Raw genomic sequence first — 19,979 nt, forward strand, 5'->3', positions numbered from 1 at the left:
GACTTAAAACATAAAAAACTATCACAATAATGCTCTGAACTACTTCAGTACTTCAGTTCAGAACACAGTGTTGGAACTGATACACCACAGACGCAACTTTAGGTTCATCGTTACATGCACCACAATGCCACATTCTATTGTACGCCATGGCCAACAAAGTCTCTATTCATCAGTGCTTCCCATGACACTCGATCGATTTGAATCGCTAACTTGGATACGGGTTACATCTGAAAGTGAGTTTGAGCAGCTGATTAATGCCACTATCATCATGGTGTCTGGGTAGCCCTACTGGAATCTCCGTACGTTTGCCTGATGTAACAGGTGAGCAGCGATGATTTTTTAGGTCAAGTAATTCAATAAAAAAGAAGTAAAAAAACAAAGCATAGTGTGAGGATAGGACACCGATTCCATACAGGTTGGGAAGCATCACGTTTCAAAGAAAAAGACCCGATGAATTCACCATTCCAAACCGACAAGGGAGAGGGCGATATTTCTGAGACAAAAGGTAAAGGTCGTACAATGATATTTTATGATACTTTTCGATTGAAGATGAAAGAAATTGTGAGCCAAAACGAATTGCTGAAATTAATCAATCCCATCGTACATCTTGGCCAACAATTATATACGATATGGTAGCGAATGACATATGAAACAGCTGTAGATATAATCACAGGGCCAAAGAAAAGAGGCGATTGCACTTAATGAGAAACACTTAGCCTACAGAATCATCAACAAACGGATTTAATTCAAGCAATAGAGACTACGGTATATGTTAGTGCGATCACTGCGGTGTATACATGCAAAGTCAACATACCGTCAATCTCAACATGAACACTTTTATTTAGACTTAAAGGTGGTCATACAACTCGTTGGTCATTGGTCAAGGTGGTGGCAGACGGGTTAGTTGTTTCGACATATTTCCATTTTATCTCAATCTCGTGATGCTTTGTAATGATATAGATATATGTAGATTGTAAGTGGATGAACCAAATGTCCACATATACCGGTAATACATTTGGCGCACACTAGAAAAGAAACCAGCAATCACTTGACCACAATGACCATGACCACTGACGCTAAGTCTACACAAATACCGTATGAATCAATCAGTCAATTTGTATAATTATCTGTATATTCGGCCATTCTATTATCTTCATGCGTTCATAAGACACACCTCGTTTTGCGCTCGCTCATTTACAATATTTCAAGGCTAAAGCACTGCCTAAATTATTTTAATTACACATACCCAAAGAACTTTACGCATCACGGTTAACGAAGCTTGTATTTGGCGGGCGCCCGCAATTTTTTCGTATTGAAGAAAATGTGGTCAACCGTGTCGAATGACACAATAGCGACATCAGTGGTTTAGCTGATTTTCGGCATTGAGCAAAACCAATCACTGACGGCAACGCTTAAAAACTATAGCTAATTTTAAATATTGGCGATCACTCAACCACGGCTCATAATCAGCGGTTAATCAACTAGTATTTCCATCCGCTCAAGAGCACGCAATGTACGATGCGACACAATATGATTGGTGTCTGATTCCACAGACTACTCCAAGCCTTCCTGTCTTTTCATTGTATCGCATTTTTGTGGTGTATTCAACCGATAAAAATTGCTATTAAACCAATGATATTGGATGTTATCAACATACAAGATGACGTCGGAAGTCGAGTGCGGTCTATACATCAAACCAAACACCCAACTCGGCCTACTGGCATTACTAGCATTTATTGCTAGATTGTACAGCTCTCTTCCTTCTTACACTGCCCTTGCTCTTTTAAATCTCTTCTCTGCATCACGTCCGTCATCGTGTCTATCTCTGGACTCTTTTCTAAAGACGCCATAAGAACAGCGACACAGGGGAGGAGCCCAGATAAACCTTATCGAAACGGGCTACAGGCGAGACTCGAACTGCAGACCATCGTACCGTGGTAGTGTCTTGACGAACTACACCACGCAAAGGCCAGCCATCAACCAGCGGTTTTGATGTTATAATAACTTAGGCTAGGCCTTGGGTTCTGTGATTTGTTAATGCCTTAGTCCATCGTTGTTCACCGTGTTAGCCCCGGCCTCCTAACAGGTGAATACTGCATAATGTTCTCAAATACGAACAGATCATCGAACTGTAGATAACTAAAATCGAGCATTTTGCCGGTGCCAAGAACTGGATTCTCGGTATGCGTTGTAGGTACATCATTGATATATCAAGTTCTGATTAACTCTACCCTCGTAACAATTCAATCTACAAAAAAATAATGCAGAGATCGTTCCTGGTAGATTTATATTTCGCAGCACAAATCGAAAGGCAGTACCAAAAGATGCCAATCTGGCTTTCATCACAAACCAGGTCTCCACCATCAGATATATCAAATGGCAAGTGCTGGCGCAATTCACAACTCTTCACAGTCAAGAAATGTGTTAGCAACCGGCTTTGGGCTTCGATTTTCTCCTCCAACGTGTTTCACAGGGGTCAAATCCCCTTTCCTCCGACCCAATGACGGCCCACGGCGGCGTGGGCGCCATGTAATCGACCGCGGTAAAAGAGCAACCGTCGGCTACATGTCTCTGGTGCAGCTCGTGAAATTTACCATAGTCAATCCAGGTGTGCCACTGGTTGTTGATTTTGAATTTGGTGTTTGCAATCAGTACACAATTAGAATGCTCATGCTCGCACGCAACTTCATACTCCGGCAAGGAATCGGCCAACATCTGCACAAAATACAGAACTTCCTCATGCCAGGGAACGTTCTTCATCGTCAATCCGCCCGCAGTGGAGGTATCCCCGCAATAAGTAACCCCCTTGACTTCGATAAAATCCGGCCGACCGTGCTTCACCAAATCCGCGTACGATTCGATCTCTTCCACATTCCACGCCTTCACCAAAGTCAAGCGGTAAACGGTGCGCTGACCCTTTTCCGCCAAAGCCTTCAAGCTGTCGACAAACCTCGGCCAATAGTCTTTGAACAGAGGTCGGTCGATTTTTTTCAGGCTTTCCGGTGTCGCGGCGTCTACGCTAACGTACAGCTGAGTGATCGGTTCTAGATTTTTGATAGCGTCCGGAAATTGGGCATTGGTAACAAGAAACGTCGAGATGCCGCGGCCGTGCAGTAACTTTACAAAGTCGTTAATTTTAGGGTACATAATCGGCTCGCCGACTAGCGACAACGCGCAGTGTCTGATCGAAAAGCCTTCTGCGAATCTTTCCGGCTTCACGCCGGGCACACCTTTGAACTGTTTGATCATACTGTAATGGTTTTCCACGGCACCCTTCACAATCATATCAGGTTCGTCCATTTTCCATTTCCACTCGGTGCCCACCGGGTTCGTATGATGCCGCCAGCAAAACACGCATTTGTTCGCACACGCCAGACTAGGCGTCGTTTCCATACACCTATGACTCTCTATGCCGTAGAAGGTGTGTTTGTAGCACCCGCCGCGACCGCGTAGCATAGATTTCGTCCAGCGGCATAATTTCACTCCCGAGTGACTGCCTACTAGTTTGTAACCTTGTTTTGTGAGGGCTTCTCTCAGAGCGGGCGTAACCATTTCTTTAATTTCCCGTTTTTTCACCTTGCGCTTCACTTGTACTTTATTGGGGGACGATACCGTCATACTTGACATCTTGGTACCGATATCTTCAACATCCACCATCTCGTCGCTGTCATCGTTTTCACTGCTACTGCTGGATTCCGTGCAAGCACCACTGTCCATTTTTTCCGATTTGGTATCATTACCAGACACCGCGGTGGGGTTTCCGCCCTTCACGAGATCGGTAATCACAGACAATATATCGTTAGCCCACTCATCAAAATCGAGTTCTTGGCTCCCGTATTTACTGTTCGCGACATTTTCATCGCCCTCTCCAAGCGGGAAACATCTCGTCGCGCTCAGTTTGTGCAGAAACTCGTCAATGCCTTTCGCAGCTTTGATATAGTTTCCGTCGTACAGAGAGTTCCCGCATCCGAACACGGCATAGTTCAAGCCGTGCAGTATCGATTTGCCGACTCGGAAATCGTGGGAAGCTTCCTCCAACCATTGATAAAACCATTTCGCGCTGTCGGGAGGTGTACCGTCGGTGTACGTGGAGATGAAAATCACCAGAATGCAATTCGACGATGCATCGTTGACCAGATGATCATCGGGATTATAATTTCTGACGTCGTACAAGTCGAAGTCGAGATTACGGTTTTGCGCGCGTCTGCCGAGCTCGAGACAGAATCTTTTGCATTTACCAGATTGCGTGCCGTACACAAACTTCACCCTTGGTTCTGCAGATTTCTCCTCCGCAGTTTTATCCTTATTCTTATTCGATTTTTTCTTTCTTTTCCCAGACCGATCGGAAAACTGCTGTATAATAAGCGACGTGACGATGCCCACGATCGCAAAAGTGAAGAATATGGTCAGAATAGATGTGTCCATATCCAGAAACTGCAAATCAACTGCAAAAACAATATTCATAATAGATTTATGACCATTTACAAGATAATATGCAAGTAATTTCAATTAAAAGCCTCGTATATCCATCCATATCATTGCACACACCACTGACGAAGATCAATAACAGATAAATACTCAAGGAACACATCTTTAAAAGCAAAACACCAACAATGTCCTCCAAAAATTTACGCTTGAAGCATCGATGCCCGATATCACAAGTATATACGAGCCTCTATTGTATCACGAACGAAGTGCAAACACCCGGTAAAACAGCAATACAAGAATCTGTTCACTGATCGTCGGCTTTTTTCTTCACGGAAACGGCCAACGATCGAATTTTAGGCAACTCTCCGGCGATGGCTCCCGCAACGTCCCCCTTTTCCACCACGCTTTTGATAACCAGAGTTTGATAATTCGATAGCTGCTTGTAGACATCGTCGTTTACGAGTCCTCGTAAAAACAAAATCACTTGCGGCACACACTTGCCCGGCATGTGAAGCATTTTCCCGGTCAAATTTTGAAACATGACCGCCGCACAAAGATGCAGGGCTGTAGCGGGATCCGTCTCTCCCTCTAACTGTTTAATCAGCCCCATCTTATACCCGTGCAGAACTTGCCTATCTTTTTTCTTATCTGTCTTTTTCAGCATGACACTGCAAACGTCCGGAGCCACCGCGTCGGTGAAGGCCTCTTTGAAATCGTCAATGCTTTTCCCTGATAATGACTGCTGCAGCGTTTTCAGAGGGGAGTGATACACTTCTGGTAGCCTAGTCAAGATTTTAATTCGAATATCGTGTGTGACTTCTTTATTCTCTTCGATCCCTGTAAGATATTCAGATCCCACCATGTTAAAAAGCACGTTGGTGATATCGGTGCAGAGCGATTTCAGCAAATGTTTCCGGAAGATTACAGCACTTTCGTCGCTAAAACTATCATAAGCCTCGTTAAACAGTTTTATATTAACCCAAGTACTGTTGATCTCTTCCTCGTAATATTTTCTAGACTTTTTGCTTTGAGGTTGGCCAGACGATGATTGCCCGCCTTCCGACTGTTTTTTTCTTTCCGAAACCGCAATTTGGAAGACCGAATTCGAAAGCTCTTTGTAAGCGGAATTCAACGGCCTGTGAAGCCTTTCTGATATCTCTCTGAGTAAGATTGGAGGGCAGTCGTCACCTATTTCTCCAACCAGGACTTCATGCAGCTCTTCTATATTCATGAATTCCATTTCTTTCGTCGCTGACGCCTTATTCTTCTTGTTCTGCTCTTCCTCTTCGTAAGCAGCCTCTGCCTCCCTTTGTTTTTTCAAGCGCTTTTTGTCTTTTCCTCTTGTTTTCATCTCTCTCCCTCCAATACCGGACCCGGCAGCCCCTCGTTTCTTTTTAGGCTCATTTGAAACAGAAGTCTGGACCACGTCTTCCTTTGTTTCAGGTTCCGCTTTCTTTTTATTAGTCACCATATGTGTGGAATACAATTCCATTTCCTCCTCGGTGAGAGCGAACACGGTGGCGTCCTTTGCCGCGACCTGCGCCCGTTCTTTCATTATGGGATCAAAGATTTCCCGACATTTTTGTTGAAATTCAACGCTGGCAAACACCGAACCGACAACGATACCTATCTCTTTTTTACGGCCTTGACGCTCTTTGAGAGCGTGATTCAGAATCATTTCCGAATCTACATCTGAGAAAGGCGAGGGTAGGATAGGTTGCATGTCTGTCCAACCGCCAGACGCTAAAGTTTCATCAATCGTCGCTCCGACAAGGTTTACAATGGTGGGACCAACGGCGACACTTTTCAGCAAAATCGTGTCGTTGTAGCGTCCTCTGATGTACGATTTACCGCTATCAATACCAAGCCTTGACAGCATTTCAAATTCAACAAAACCGTTCTGTTGATAGAAATTGTCGACCGACTGATTTTGGGTTCGTACATACATTTGTGGTAAAAACGTAGATTTATCGGATCTTTTGCCGATGATATCACCTTTAATCCTGTTTTCGGCAATAAGTTCTTCCACAATATGAAAGAAAAGCTTATTCGACATTCCACATTCTCCCAATATCGGTTGGAGAACAGTAGGCCTGGTGACAGCGCTAAGCATACCACGAACTGTAGCCTTGTGCTGCGCAATAAAGGCTTCCGTGAAAATCGCATCTTTATTAGTCTCATCAAGTCTGCCATCGATTAAACTCCCGATACGTGACACAAGCTCCGACACAAGAAAATCTCCCGGTAAATCGTTCGACTTACACAAGTCAGCGATTCTGACTTGACCAACACTTTGCAGAGTATCGTTTATCTCCTCTGCCAAATGATCCAAATAAGTTTTATCCACAAGCTGACCTAACACTAAAAATACTGCATTACTCGATGATGCGATTTCATTCGCCTTCGTCTCGATGTGAGAGTAATCCACATTGAGAATATTCTGCAGCTCCACAAGACTGACGCGACCTCCGTGGATATAAAGCTCATCCTTGATTTCTCGAGCGAGCTGTCCAGGGGTAAGATACTCCTTTCCGTCCATAGTGTGTATGACTTCGAGAAGTTTCATTTTCTGCAATTTCAAAAGAATTTCGATGCAGTTTCTCTCGGAGAGCTTTTGCGTCGTCGTGGAATCCTGCGCTCGTTTCAAGTCGAGCATAAGTTGCTCGATGTCATTCCAATCCGACATGGTAAGTGCGTTTGACTACAACACTAGTACAGTAGATACAATATACATGCGATCTGGTAACAAAAGTAAAAAATAAGACGTAGGCTAAGAAATGAATCCATTCCATTGTAAGTGAAATCTCACAATTTACATGCATGAAAAAACAGACAGAGATCACTAACACGGACATTAATGCGAAGAAAAACTACAACAAGGAGATTTCAGAAGGAATGACATTACAATTTTTTTCAATCAACCTGCATCTGCGGACGTAAAAATTTCCTGGTAGAAATTTCTGTACTACAAGCAAGTTATTCATATATTGAATATGAGCAGAACAGAGAGCACTTGCATCTTGTCGGAATTCAAGTGAAATTATTCGTTTTGTGTTGAGACAACAAATATGGGGCTGATACGAAATTACGACAGGCCACCGACTGACTATTCACTACATCTTAAACATAACATAACTAACCTATATTGTCAGAAACCACAAAACTCAAAACAATATAACACCGTTTGCAGGACATGACAAAAAATTCTCATCCAGTTTGCAAACAAGGATTCACTGAATATGTGCAAGGACTAAATGAGACAACATATACAAGAAAAAGTGTCGTAAATAATGCACTAGCATCTTTCTAATGTATTTTGTTGATTCTTACATCGAATCTAAGGTATCTTTACATCCCAAACCAAATTATCAATATGATTGACGGTGCCACAAATATCGAAAGACAGGTTGCTGTCATACAAAGTCTACAACTATTTTAATTGCTTAACAAGCATCACCAAATAAGTAGGGCTGGGCAAAATCGAGTACCTGAGTGATTCGATTCTGAATCACGTATTACGCTTCAAGTCGAGTATTAGAGTATCACTCATTATGAGGTCACAACAGAATATACTATGTCAAAGTTCAAATGTAACTTTTATGCCACCACAAAGGATTAAATGCTTGTTATCCGTCACCTTGAAGATACTTTGGTATTTTTTCAACCATACCGATTTCATTGCACTTCTTGATAAAGTGGGATGACCACGACTTCGGAAATGTGTTATTTCCAGTAACGTTCGTAGCTTTGTACTATGTCTCGTATGCTGCGACGCGGCCAATCACGGTTTCAAGGCTTCCTCAGTGGACATTAGTATCAAAACTATAATTTTCGTTGGTAAATTAACTTTTAGTTGCGAGCGTATAATATCCGTGATTCTGAAGTTGATGCTATTTTGTTATTTTGCGATGATGAATAAAAAATTCTCGCTCCCTCTATCAGTACTCGGAAAAATCGACTTTTACTACTCGACTCGAATCAATAAAATTAATACTCGATTCAGACTCGAGCCATAGTGCCCACTGCCCAGCCCTACAAATAAGTAGGCCGCCTATATGTCCAGAAGTAGTAGATTATGAGGCAAGCTTGTTAACTTAATAGAATGACGATTTATCAACAGCCTATATCTATTTAGCAGCGACAATATAGTGCGGAGCTGCGAAGTAACAGTATGATTGACTCGGGTCATCTCAGAGATCCTCAAAACAGTTCATTCACTACAATAAAAAATTAGACAAATTTGGTCTCAAATCGATTTTTTACAAAAAAATAGTCTTAAAGACCAATTAGTCTTACCAAGTACTTTATGTCTCAAAAGTAAGCCAGAAATTGATCAAAAATAGTAGGAGTGCCTTGGGGGTATCCTTTTCAATGTTAGGGTCTGAGCGAAGGGTAAGCATGAGAGAGACCAGAATTTGCAGTGTTAGGACGATAGTGCACTAAGGATTTACAAGATATTCACTACATATAGTTATCAAGGTGCATGCCACTTACTACTCATACGTACTATTCAGATCAATATATATATGGTTGTCTGAGTCGAAAATAGCATTTATGGTGAGTGGGTGGTAAAATGAGACCAAATCATCCTCATTTCTTAAATTTGAGACCAAATTTGTCTAATTTTGAGACCAAATTTGTCTAATTTGTCTAATTTTGAGACCAAATTTGTCTAATTTTTTTTTGTAGTGTTATTAGCAGCGTACTCTATTACCAAGCATTTGCCAATCTTCGCATCCTTCTTGTGTTTCTGTCTTGGTCCCGAATTTTCTTTTCCATCTCGGCGTCGGTCAGCGTCTCCAAGAACGGACACCATTGATCTGCTTCCCCTGTGTTCCGCACAGCGATATCGACACTAGGCAACGGATTTTCGCTGAACGCGTACGTGCGTTGATGCCAGCTGAGTTGGCCTCTTATGCTGTACGCGATAGCCGTGACAAATTCTCCGCCGAGTCCTAATTCTTGCGATAGTTTCATGGCGAAACGTTCCGGACTGTTGTCAGGCTCTGATAGATCCCATTCGAATTGATCCACCAAGCTAATGTTACCCACATGAATGTTGAGCTTCAATATTACACGTTGGTCCGCCTGGTCTGAGAGTAGATTTCCGCCGGCTGAAGGGAACGCTTCGACTTGCGTCCGTATGGCTTGAGCGATAAGAGGGACAAAAGTCAGGGGATTGATATCCAAATCGTCACATAGCAACTCGGCGAACATTTCGGGGGTGATCAACCGTTCATTCTTATTCCAGCAAAACGTGTCCCGAACCTTTTGCCCATCTATCTCCATATCCAACCGTATCGGAACTAAAACTTCAGAATGTTCCGCATTTTCATAATTCACAAATGGATCCCTGTCATCGTAACAGAAGGGAAAGGTTCTGATCCTCTTCTGCGATTTAGGTACGTGACTGATCGGAGTAGCACAGGGGACTGCGTCAAGATGGTGCGAGCTATTAGGAATCGATGGGACCCATGAGCTATTTCTTTTGCCTTTTGACGTATCCTTTGCCAAAGAAGTATCCACGGGCAATGAAAGAGTGGATGCTTTGTAGCGACTATCATTGCCATTAAATATATCTTCAACTTCTACTGCTTTTAAAAGAGATACGTTGGTAGCAAGGGTGCTGTGGCCCAAATCAGGTGATCTCGTGCCGATTACTCGTCTCTCGTCAGCTGTCGCCACTCTGCGCCATAGCGCAGGGTAACGTTTGTACAAGGAGCCTCTGAAAAGTCGTAAATAGTTACCAACTTCCGATCCTATCATGTAATACTCTCCATTTTCTTCAAGCTGAAACTTTGCAGGTTTCGATCCATAAGTCCGCATTGACTCGGTTGCTCGAGACATATTGCAGCACACTGTACCGTCGACAAGAAAATGTCATATAGCTATGAAACGAAGCTTGGCAATGCTGTTAGATAACTTTTAGCGAAATGGTGAATATTGAGAGCGGACCCGACAGCGAACACACGTGGCGAGAATTTTTCATATGATGGTGGAGCGACGAGAGCGTCACCTTTCATTTTGACGGCTGGTCACGTGATATTAGTTTGATTTCTCCCGCAAGCTACAAAGAAGGACAAGTCCTCAAGAACTTCAGAATTGCGTTTGGGGGAGTTTGAAGGGTGTGCTTTTTACAATCCTCTTGCCTAGGTTTTGAGGAGTTACGGCCATAATCATCGCAGCAGAATTTGCTGATATTTGTTATTAACTCAACTATATGATTAAGCCGAAAACAAATCAGACGTAAACATGACCTAAACGTGCTCTTGCCACTATCATGCAACTCAGATAGCTGGCGTATCATAGAATATGAGTGGCACCAAGTGTGAGTTAATGAATTACTATAGATAACTGAGTGCGGTAAATCTTAGTTTTACGATATTCACTAGACGCTAGGTATATGTCTGTCTACATATTATTAGGATTTTTCCTGTATCCTTGCTGAATGGAATCTCTGTAGAGTTTCAACAGTCTGTCTTCTAGTCTTCAGTGTCTTGCATATACTTAAGTTTAGAGATAACGTCGTATTTGAGCGACGATGCATCTAGAAAAGCTGCTGAAACGTATCAAGGCTGAAAGCGTACGTAGGTGTGCATCGCTAGATTCATTGCAACAATTATGCATGTGCTTTCTGTCCAACGTTCCATTCGAGACCACCGATATGTTTGGTGGTAGCACAAAAGTTTTGGATTTGAACCATATTTACGAAATTATCGTTGAGGAAAACCGTGGAGGTTTTTGCTACCATCAGAATGGCTTGTTCCAGTGGCTTCTTAAACAATTTGGGTTTCAAGTCGAAATGCTGAAGGCATACCACCAAAAGAACAATCAATCATTCGGTGAAATGAGCAATCATATGTCGCTAATGGTAACTGTAGAAAGCGGAGAGAGATACTTAACGGATGTTGGTTGGGGTGGATTATGCTTTGCTCTGCCGCTGCAGATGAAAATTGGATTGGTTCAATCCCAACCTAACGGCGTTTATCGCTTGGGAAAGGAACATGGCATGATAGTAGTTGAAAAGAAAAGACAAAGGTATCTGAAGATAGAAGAAGACATCATCCGATTTGAGAATGAGGAGCAGCGCTCTGCCGTTGTCAGTAATGACGGTGGGGAGGAAGAATGGAACATTCAATTCAGGTTCACGGAAGGCGGATGCGAGCTCTCCGACTTTCAGGAGGGTCTCGATTACGCGCAGTTTCAAAACGAGTTCATGGCCAACAATATGTTTGCTGTATTGCACAATGAAAGGGGACGAAAATTTTTCTTCAATAATTTATATTATGAAAAAGAATACGTCAACCCAGAGACAATAAAATTGAAGACTTTCAAGCGATGCACCGTCGCCGAAATGTATGAGATTCTCGAACGAGAATTCGGCTTGAAATTACAGTTCGAATTGAAATTGAAGAAATTTATCCAATGAAATGAACAATGTTTCGGCGACCCGAGATTGTGAGCAAGGCATTGAAAGGATAAGGAGAGCCCTGCCGGCCTCAAAGCAGAAAACTGAACCGAAGTAAACGGTACCAATCAATTTTGGAGGATAGGATTTGTAGTTCAACCATCAAGTGTACATTCAAGAAGCTATAGTACTGGATAAATACTACGGTAGTGTCAGACTAATGCAAACTAGTAAAACTATACCAATCTATTTAGTTTACAATCAACCAACCTACTGGTGTTTTCAGTATAGTTCTAGTTCTAGTTTGAGTTGCAGATTTGGAAGTGAGTAATTCTAACTATAGTTGTGCAGTTTATAAATAATGTAGTTGTAAAACAACTTGAAAACGTTTGGCGTGAATCGTGATATCGGTGATGTTTTGCAGACATTGCTAGCTCAGAGTCGTCACTACTGGCAGAGCCGTAGCTTGAGGGTTGGAACCGCATCCATTTCAAACTTTGAAAATGCCGATTTCTATCTCGAACAAGTCTAGCTAATTCGCAATTCAGTAATTCAATATTATCAGCTATCAGTTGGTTGTGTTTTAGTTACGGTATGCAGTTGTGGGTTTTACAGTTCTAGTTCTGAGTTTGATTTTAAGTTAGTAGTTTTAGCTCCAGTTGCGCATTTTGAAGATCCAGTAGCTTGTAGAAGTCTGGGGTATGTGCAAGATTGCCGGATCGAATTCGCAGATGCTAACCTCGCCTGTACCTGTATCTACCCCATCCTGTATCAAGGCGCCTGAACGTGCACTCGCCACTACATGCAACTGATTAGCGAGTTCAATATTCCAAGTGCTATCAAAGATGTCATCAATAGAGGGTGTCTTTGATTTGTACATGTCGCCAATGTCGAAGTCTATCTATTTTGTCAATGTCGCCAATGTCACCATTGTCACCAATGTCGGCAATGTCACCAATGTCGGCAATGTCGCCAATGTCACCAATGTCACCAATGTCGGCGATGTCGCCAATGTCACCAATGTCGGCTATGTCACCAATGTCGGCTATGCCGACATTGCCGACAATGCCGCCATTGCCGACAACGCCGACATTTCCGACGATGCCGCTCGGGGGCCGAAACTAGGATACTGTAATGACTCGAGTAAGGATTTTTGGTAACTCGACTCGACTTGAATCAATCTTGGTATTGACTTGACCTGCACTCGGCTACTCAAGTACTTCGACTATCTCGCTACATACTACGCGATTCTTGACGGGAAGACCTGAAGATTGCATGGCCACAAACGCAAATTATTTATAACTAATATTATTTAACATTATTAGGCCTACGTTGAATTGAATGAACGTCGAAGTCTTTATATATTCCAGTGTAGGATTCGCGAGGAAAATACACGACCGGGCGTAGGTACGCTGGCAAAAAAGTACACTATTTCGCATTCCATTGGTGTCAGATAGTGCTCTGTCTGTGAACTTATCATTTGTCTCCAAGGCCCCTAAATGAAGTGTGGACTGCGTCTCCCGAAGACACGAAACCTGTCACCTCGATTATTTTTCGAGCAAGCAAGATTATCTAACAAATGTTTATGGCATTTGCCTGTTGTGAGCGTGAAAAGACAAAAGATTTCGTGTTGACGGTGGAGACCGACTTTTATCAAAATGACGAGTGTCAGCTGAAAATAACCGGGTTCATTTCAATATCAATATACTATTCACTTGGGAAGGTACTTAATTTGAAATTTCCATATCATCCATACTCTTACACAGAGGGGGCCGACCGAGGTTGGCTCCAGAATTCCTACCTAAGTGTTGCAGGTTTATCTAGACTCCTCGCTATTCTTACCTAATGTTTTGGAGGTTTATCTAGGCTCCTCCTCGCCATGACATTCGTGTAAACCAGGGGTGGCCAACCTGCGGCCATAGAAGGAAATTTGTGCGGCCGTGGACACGCCATTCACTTGCCCTCTCCATCAACTCTGCCGTTGAATAAGCTGAGTGACATCTTGAAACTGAATAACATCGAATCTGCGCGGTTCGCCTCGAACCGTAAGTGGCGTAGGCCTAGCCTAATTGATATCCACTAATGCTAAAACATAACGTTCAGAAGATGTGTGTCAAGGCTCGAGTTATCAAAAGATAAGAAAGGGCTGACTTGAAACTTGAAATCGCTGTCATATACAAAGCAGATTCCAATATAATTACTTGGATATTCTGATTTGCGAACATAGTTCGTCGTCGCCGAGATTGCGCCAAATGTGGCCCGCGACGCGATTTTGAACCGTATTATGTCTTTCTAACCAAGACGTACGCCATCATTGACTGCTTTTCATTTCTACTTACGCCATTATCGGCCGTGGTGTAAAAGACCAACAGGTGATAAGTGCCAAATTTTTCTTTAACTAAAAAAAGACCTTTGGAATCGTGTCTGTCTCACAATTTTTTTCGTACGTTTAGGGAATTCCAATATATTTTGACTTTAGTGAAAAACCTGATGGGAGGTCAAGGGCAAAAAAATCTTGTCTTTGTAAACAAATTTGACATTTTTTGACCTAACGCTAGAATTTTGACCTTATTTTGACATGTCAAAAAAAATCGCCCTAATTATAACCTAATTTAAACCTGACTGCTGCGAGTCAAATCAGAAATATCTGATATGATTTGGTTAAATACATTTCGAACGTCGGTATTCCGGTCATCTCCAGCGGTATATCATATAAACGAATAAGTCCATTATAAACGGTTGATTATGTGCTACCGATTGGCGCATGTGCATAACAATATTTCTGTAATATTGAGTTGGATAACCACCAGTCAGAGAGTCTCCTGAATCGATCACCCTACAGTATCGTCATAATCGTAATCTTCTCTGCAATAGTAGGAGTAGGGTATCCCTAAATGGACTGAATCATATATATGCCCGGCGGTAGGATAAGGTTATCTGACAAAGATCGGCAAGAATACCTATCGACATCCGCAATTCGCTGGATTTCTGCTTGTCCATAAGCAATGGTATATGACCCCAATGTTTGTATCAATTGAGAATGTTCGGGAAATCTTGAAACGTGATTTCAGGTCAAGAGTCGTACCGGCTCAATAGACGCACAGCATCCTGGTAAAACGGTCGGGATATTGATGTCGTTATCATGTCAATGAAATGAAAAACAGACTACTTCCGGTCGTGTTTCATAGCAAATCTGACACTGGAATGTATAAAGAGTTCGACGTTTATTCAATTCAACAAGCCTATAATGTAAATAATATGATTAGAGTTATAAATAATTTGCGTTTGTGGCCAATCTTCACGTCTGGTCGAAATCGAAAATAACTGCCGATGTCTCTTTTGCGTGCGTCGGCCTTCTCAATCTTGCAAGTGGTTTGTACCAGATAAGTCCGTAAGTTATCCCATGCGGTCTGGAGTCATGCGCAATGACTCAAATAGGCCTACAGTACAACGTGCCAACTTTTTGCCAGCGTACCTTACGTCCAGTCGTGTATTTTCATCGCGAATCTTACACTGGAATGTATAAAGACTTCGACGTTTATTCAATTCAACAGGCCTAATAGTGACTTCTTTACCTCTGAATCAAAAGCGCACAGGTACAGCACACGCGCGTCCACGTCGTCCAAATATCATATGTATGATCGACCGAAAAGATCATCGCTCTATCAAATATGCCGGACCTGATGTGTGGAACAGTATCCCGCCGGCCATCCGGCAGTCGACGAGCATGTCCACATTCAAGTCGAAATACAAGAAATTACTACTAAATAAATACAGTCCATCCTCAAGATTACCGGATCACGACTGACCTATCGATCTCGCTTCCCATGACATGCCGCCCTATTTCTTGTCGCTTCCTTTTTCTATACCATCTTCTTTACTTTCATTCAGTGTGCATGCCTCCTCTTTACATCGCCTAGGCCAAGGTGGGTGTCCGATTCCATAGACAACTCCTAGTCGCTTCGACATCTTCCTTTCTTTTCATTGTATCGCATTTTTTTGTGGTGTATTGAACTGATAAAATTGCTAATAAACCAATGATGATGATGATAATGTAAATGATATGATTAGTTATATGATAATAACATTGATAATGACATTTATTCAATTCAACGTAGGCCTAAAAATGTAAATAATATGATTAGTTATAAATAATTTGCGTTCTGGCCATGCAATCTTCAAGTCTTCCCGTCATTCGAGTACAGGTCAAGTCAATACCAAGATTGATTCAAGCCGAGTCACCAAAAATCCTGTCATTACAGTACCCTAGTTTCGGCCCCCGAGCGGCATCGTCGGAATTGTCGGCAATGGCGGCAATGTCGGCATTGGTGACATAGCCGACATTGGTGACATTGGCGACATTGGTGACATAGCCGACATTGGTGACATTGGCGACATTGGTGACATAGCCGACATTGGCGACATTGGTGACATAGTCGACATTGGTGACATTGGCGACATTGGTGACATTGACAAAATAGATACACGTCGACATTGGCGACATGTACAAATCAAAGACACCCATCAATAGATGGTTCCAAATCTGCTATCTACGAGTTACAATCTTCGCTAGGTTTTTGCCCGACGGTGATGCTACTTACCATTATTTTAGATTATTGCCTGTATACTAGGTAAATGGAATGTCTGTAGCGTTTTGTGTCAAGTTGTATTGTATTTTGCATATACTTTCAGATAAACTGTATAGACATAGCTTGATGATGCAAATAGAAAAACTGCTGAAACGTATCAAAGCTGAAAGTGTAGATAGGCGCGCGTCGCTGGATTCATTGAAACAATTATGTTTGTGCTTTGTGTCAAACATTCCATTCGAGACCACCGATATGTTCGGTGGCAGCAAAAAACTCCTGGATTTAAACCGTATTTACGAAATAATCGTTGAGGAAAACCGGGGAGGTTTTTGCTGTGATCTCAACGGCTTGTTTCAGTGGCTTCTGAAACAATTTGGGTTTCAAGTCAAAATGCTGAAAGCATTCTACTACCACCAGGACAATCAATTATTCGATGTAATCAGTGATCATATGACGCTCATGGTAACTCTGGAGAATGGAGAAAGATACGTAACGGATGTTGGTTGGGGTGGGTCGTGTTTCGCTCTGCAGATGAAGATTGGATTGATACAATCTGAACCTAACGGTGTTTATCGCTTGGGAAAGGAACGTGGCTTGATAACAGTTGAGAAGAAATTGCAAAGGTATCTTAAGATAGAAGAAGACATCATCCAGTTTGAAAATGAGGAGCAGCGCTCCATCGTTGTCGGTAACGATGGTGGGGAGGAAGAATGGAATATTCAATTCGGGTTCACGGAGGTCGAGCGTGAGTTATCTGACTTTCAGGAGGGTCACGACTATGCGCAGTTTCAAAACGAGTTCTTGGTCAACAATATGTTTGCCGTATTGCAAAATGAAATGGGACGAAAATTCTTCTTCAACAATCTATATTACGAAAAAGAATATGTCAACCCCGAGACAATTAAATTGAAGACATTCAAGCAATGCAGCATCGCCGAAATGTATGAGATTCTCGAACGGGAATTTGGATTGAAATTGAAATTTGAATTGAAGCTGAAAAAATTTAGTCAGTGAAATAGCTTTATCCTTGGAACGCCAGGGGGAAAATTCCCTATATAGTAGGCTACCAATTATTTTTATACGTATAGGATTTGTATTATAAGCCTCAAGACTATGATCAAGCAGTTTATAGTAGATAAATACTGAACAGTGTGTGTATAAGATTGCCAATTCGACTTTTGAAATACCGACCTCTCCTGTACCCTGTCCTGTAGCCTATCAAGGCACCTGAACTGTAACTTTCCGTTACATGCAACTTCTAATGAATTGTTTTTCCTTGCTATCAAGGCATGTCATAGAATCCTTCCTTCCTTGAATACAGATCCAGTTTTATAAAAAAAATTCTCGAATGCTTATTATATTTCATCGTTTCATTAATTTATTTTTTAAAGCACAAATCAGAAATATATAATATATATAGCCTATGACTTTTCATATCGCGTGATGTTTTGAATGGCAAATTATTACCATAAATTGTACATGTTCTATTACATAGGCCAGAAATTACTAAATTAAACTGTATTTTATCAATTGGGGGTATGCATTAATGTGACACTGTGACATATTCTTTCAACAGTTATTATCCATCTGTATATACGGATAAATATGGATTCTAGCGATAATACCAATGAGTAAAAACTTGAAATCACTCCCACGGATGGTATATCTGCTGTCAAATTTGCCCCAACGTCATCGCAATTCCTTCTTGCGTTATCATGGGATTGTACTGTGCGACTTTACGATGTAGTGGAAAATACGCAATGGTTTAAATACTCGCACTCTGCACCAGTACTGGACTGCTGTTTTTCGGTATGAAGTAGTGTTTTATGTCGCATTTCTTCAAATATGATCTGTTCTTTCTGTATACTAGGTAAATGGAATGTCTGCAGCGTTTTGTATTAAGTTGTATTGTATTTTGCATACACTTTCAGATAAACTGTATGGACATAGCTTGATGATGCAAATAGAAAAACTGCTGAAACGTATCAAAGCTGAAAGTGTAGATAGGCGTGCGTCGCTGGATTCATTGAAAGAACTATGTATGTGCTTTGTGTCGAATATTCCATTCGAGACCACCGATATGTTCGGTGGCAGCAAAAAACTTTTAGATTTAAACCGTATTTACGAAATAATTGTTGAGGAAGGGCGTGGAGGCTTTTGCTGCGATCTCAACGGCTTGTTTCAGTGGCTTCTGAAACAATTTGGGTTTCAAGTCAAAATGCTCAAAGCATTCTACTACCAACAGGACAAGCAATCCTTCGGCGAAATCAGCGATCACATGACGCTTTTGGTAACTCTGGAAAATGGAGATCAATACTTAACAGATGTTGGTTGGGGTGGATCGTGTTTCGCTCATCCGCTGCGGATGAAGATTGGATTGATACAATCTCAACCTAACGGTGTTTATCGCTTGGGAAAGGAAAGGGGCTTAATAACGGTTGAAAAGAAAGGACAAAGGTATCTTAAGATAGAAGAAGATATCATCCAATTTGAGAATGAGGAGCAGCGCTCTACCGTTTTGGGTAACGATGGTGGGGAGGAAGAATGGAACATTCAATTCGGTTTTACGGAAGTCGGATGTCAGTTCTCCGACTTTCAGGAGGGTCACAACTATGCGCAGTTTCAAAATGAGTTCATGGTCGGCAATATGTTTGCCGTGTTGCAAAATGAAAAGGGGCGGAAGTTTCTCTTCAACAACCTATATTACGAAAAAGAATACGTCAACCCCGAGACAATAAAATTGAAGACATTCAAGCAATGCAGCATCGCCGAAATGTATGAGATTCTCGAAAGGGAATTTGGATTGAAATTGGAATTTGAATTAAAGCTAAAAAAATTTATCCAGTGAAATAAACCTTGGGACGCCAAGGGGAAAATTCCTTATACGGTAGCCGTCGGTAGGCTACCAATTAATTTATAAGAATAGGACTTGTATTGCAACCCTCAAGACTATGTTCAAGCAGTTTATACTGGATAAATACTGACTGTTGTGTGTATAAGATTGTCAATTCGACTTTTAAGATACCAACCTCTCCTGTACCCCATCTTGTATGAAGGGGCCTAAACTTGCACTTTCCACTACATGCAACTTCTATTGAATTGATTTAAAAAGGAAAGATTCTATGACATGTCATAGAATTCTTCCTTTTTTCATTGCAATGCTATTCTTGTTTTTATCTTGAATTGAAACAAAAAAATAATAGTGAACTAAAATGATACTGAATATATATACATCGATCTAGTTTTAAGAATTTTTTTTTATGTCAATTATACTTTGACATCATTTCATTAAATCCTTTTTTTAAACTTTACCTTCAAATATGCAATGCATATTGACCACCAAACACATATATATATATGTGTAATATATAATGATTTTTCATATTCTCGCAATTTTGTGATGTTTTGAAATGCTGGTATGTACTACCGAATTATGATCATAAATTGTAGATGTTCTTCGACATACGATGCCAGAAATTACTAAATTAGGCTGAAATTGAAGTGTTTTATGAGTTGTGGTATGCATTATTGGTTATGACATATTCTTTTAACAG

General features: G+C 41.5%; 6 protein-coding genes across 6 annotated transcripts; 3 read left to right on the forward strand and 3 right to left on the reverse strand.

Moving 5' to 3' along the window:
- Positions 1–2,270: 2,270 nt before the first annotated feature.
- LOC145453757 (S-adenosyl-L-methionine-dependent tRNA 4-demethylwyosine synthase TYW1-like) lies at positions 2,271–4,692 on the reverse strand. Its single transcript, XM_080331747.1, has one exon. The coding sequence runs from the start codon at positions 4,462–4,464 to the stop codon at positions 2,425–2,427; it is 2,040 nt and encodes a 679-aa protein (XP_080187873.1). The 5' UTR covers positions 4,465–4,692; the 3' UTR covers positions 2,271–2,424.
- LOC145453755 (E3 UFM1-protein ligase 1-like) lies at positions 4,446–8,646 on the reverse strand. Its single transcript, XM_080331746.1, has one exon. The coding sequence runs from the start codon at positions 7,112–7,114 to the stop codon at positions 4,733–4,735; it is 2,382 nt and encodes a 793-aa protein (XP_080187872.1). The 5' UTR covers positions 7,115–8,646; the 3' UTR covers positions 4,446–4,732.
- A 478-nt stretch (positions 8,647–9,124) lies between these two features.
- LOC145453761 (SWI/SNF-related matrix-associated actin-dependent regulator of chromatin subfamily B member 1-A-like) lies at positions 9,125–10,479 on the reverse strand. Its single transcript, XM_080331751.1, has one exon. The coding sequence runs from the start codon at positions 10,273–10,275 to the stop codon at positions 9,139–9,141; it is 1,137 nt and encodes a 378-aa protein (XP_080187877.1). The 5' UTR covers positions 10,276–10,479; the 3' UTR covers positions 9,125–9,138.
- A 63-nt stretch (positions 10,480–10,542) lies between these two features.
- Positions 10,543–18,001, forward strand: LOC145453765 (arylamine N-acetyltransferase, liver isozyme-like). The gene has a single exon (XM_080331755.1). It carries the CDS (start codon positions 10,970–10,972, stop codon positions 11,855–11,857), a length of 888 nt encoding a protein of 295 aa, XP_080187881.1. The 5' UTR covers positions 10,543–10,969; the 3' UTR covers positions 11,858–18,001.
- Positions 16,555–17,439, forward strand: LOC145454243 (arylamine N-acetyltransferase 2-like). Its single transcript, XM_080332242.1, has one exon. It carries the CDS (start codon positions 16,555–16,557, stop codon positions 17,437–17,439), a length of 885 nt encoding a protein of 294 aa, XP_080188368.1.
- A 378-nt stretch (positions 18,002–18,379) lies between the features above and the next one.
- LOC145453763 (arylamine N-acetyltransferase 2-like) lies at positions 18,380–19,979 on the forward strand. Its single transcript, XM_080331753.1, has one exon. The coding sequence runs from the start codon at positions 18,380–18,382 to the stop codon at positions 19,271–19,273; it is 894 nt and encodes a 297-aa protein (XP_080187879.1). The 3' UTR covers positions 19,274–19,979.

Source organism: Botryllus schlosseri, chromosome 13, assembly GCF_051294905.1.
Source record: "Botryllus schlosseri isolate E-star chromosome 13, Bs_hap1, whole genome shotgun sequence".
NCBI lineage: Eukaryota > Metazoa > Chordata > Ascidiacea > Stolidobranchia > Styelidae > Botryllus > Botryllus schlosseri.

Bases quoted from the DNA above. Each gene is read 5' to 3' on its own strand.
- LOC145453763 (XM_080331753.1), top strand. From the start codon at position 18,380: ATGATGCAAATAGAAAAACTGCTGAAACGTATCAAAGCTGAAAGTGTA.
- LOC145453765 (XM_080331755.1), top strand. From the start codon at position 10,970: ATGCATCTAGAAAAGCTGCTGAAACGTATCAAGGCTGAAAGCGTACGT.
- LOC145453761 (XM_080331751.1), bottom strand. From the start codon at position 10,275: ATGTCTCGAGCAACCGAGTCAATGCGGACTTATGGATCGAAACCTGCA.
- LOC145453755 (XM_080331746.1), bottom strand. From the start codon at position 7,114: ATGTCGGATTGGAATGACATCGAGCAACTTATGCTCGACTTGAAACGA.
- LOC145454243 (XM_080332242.1), top strand. From the start codon at position 16,555: ATGCAAATAGAAAAACTGCTGAAACGTATCAAAGCTGAAAGTGTAGAT.
- LOC145453757 (XM_080331747.1), bottom strand. From the start codon at position 4,464: ATGAATATTGTTTTTGCAGTTGATTTGCAGTTTCTGGATATGGACACA.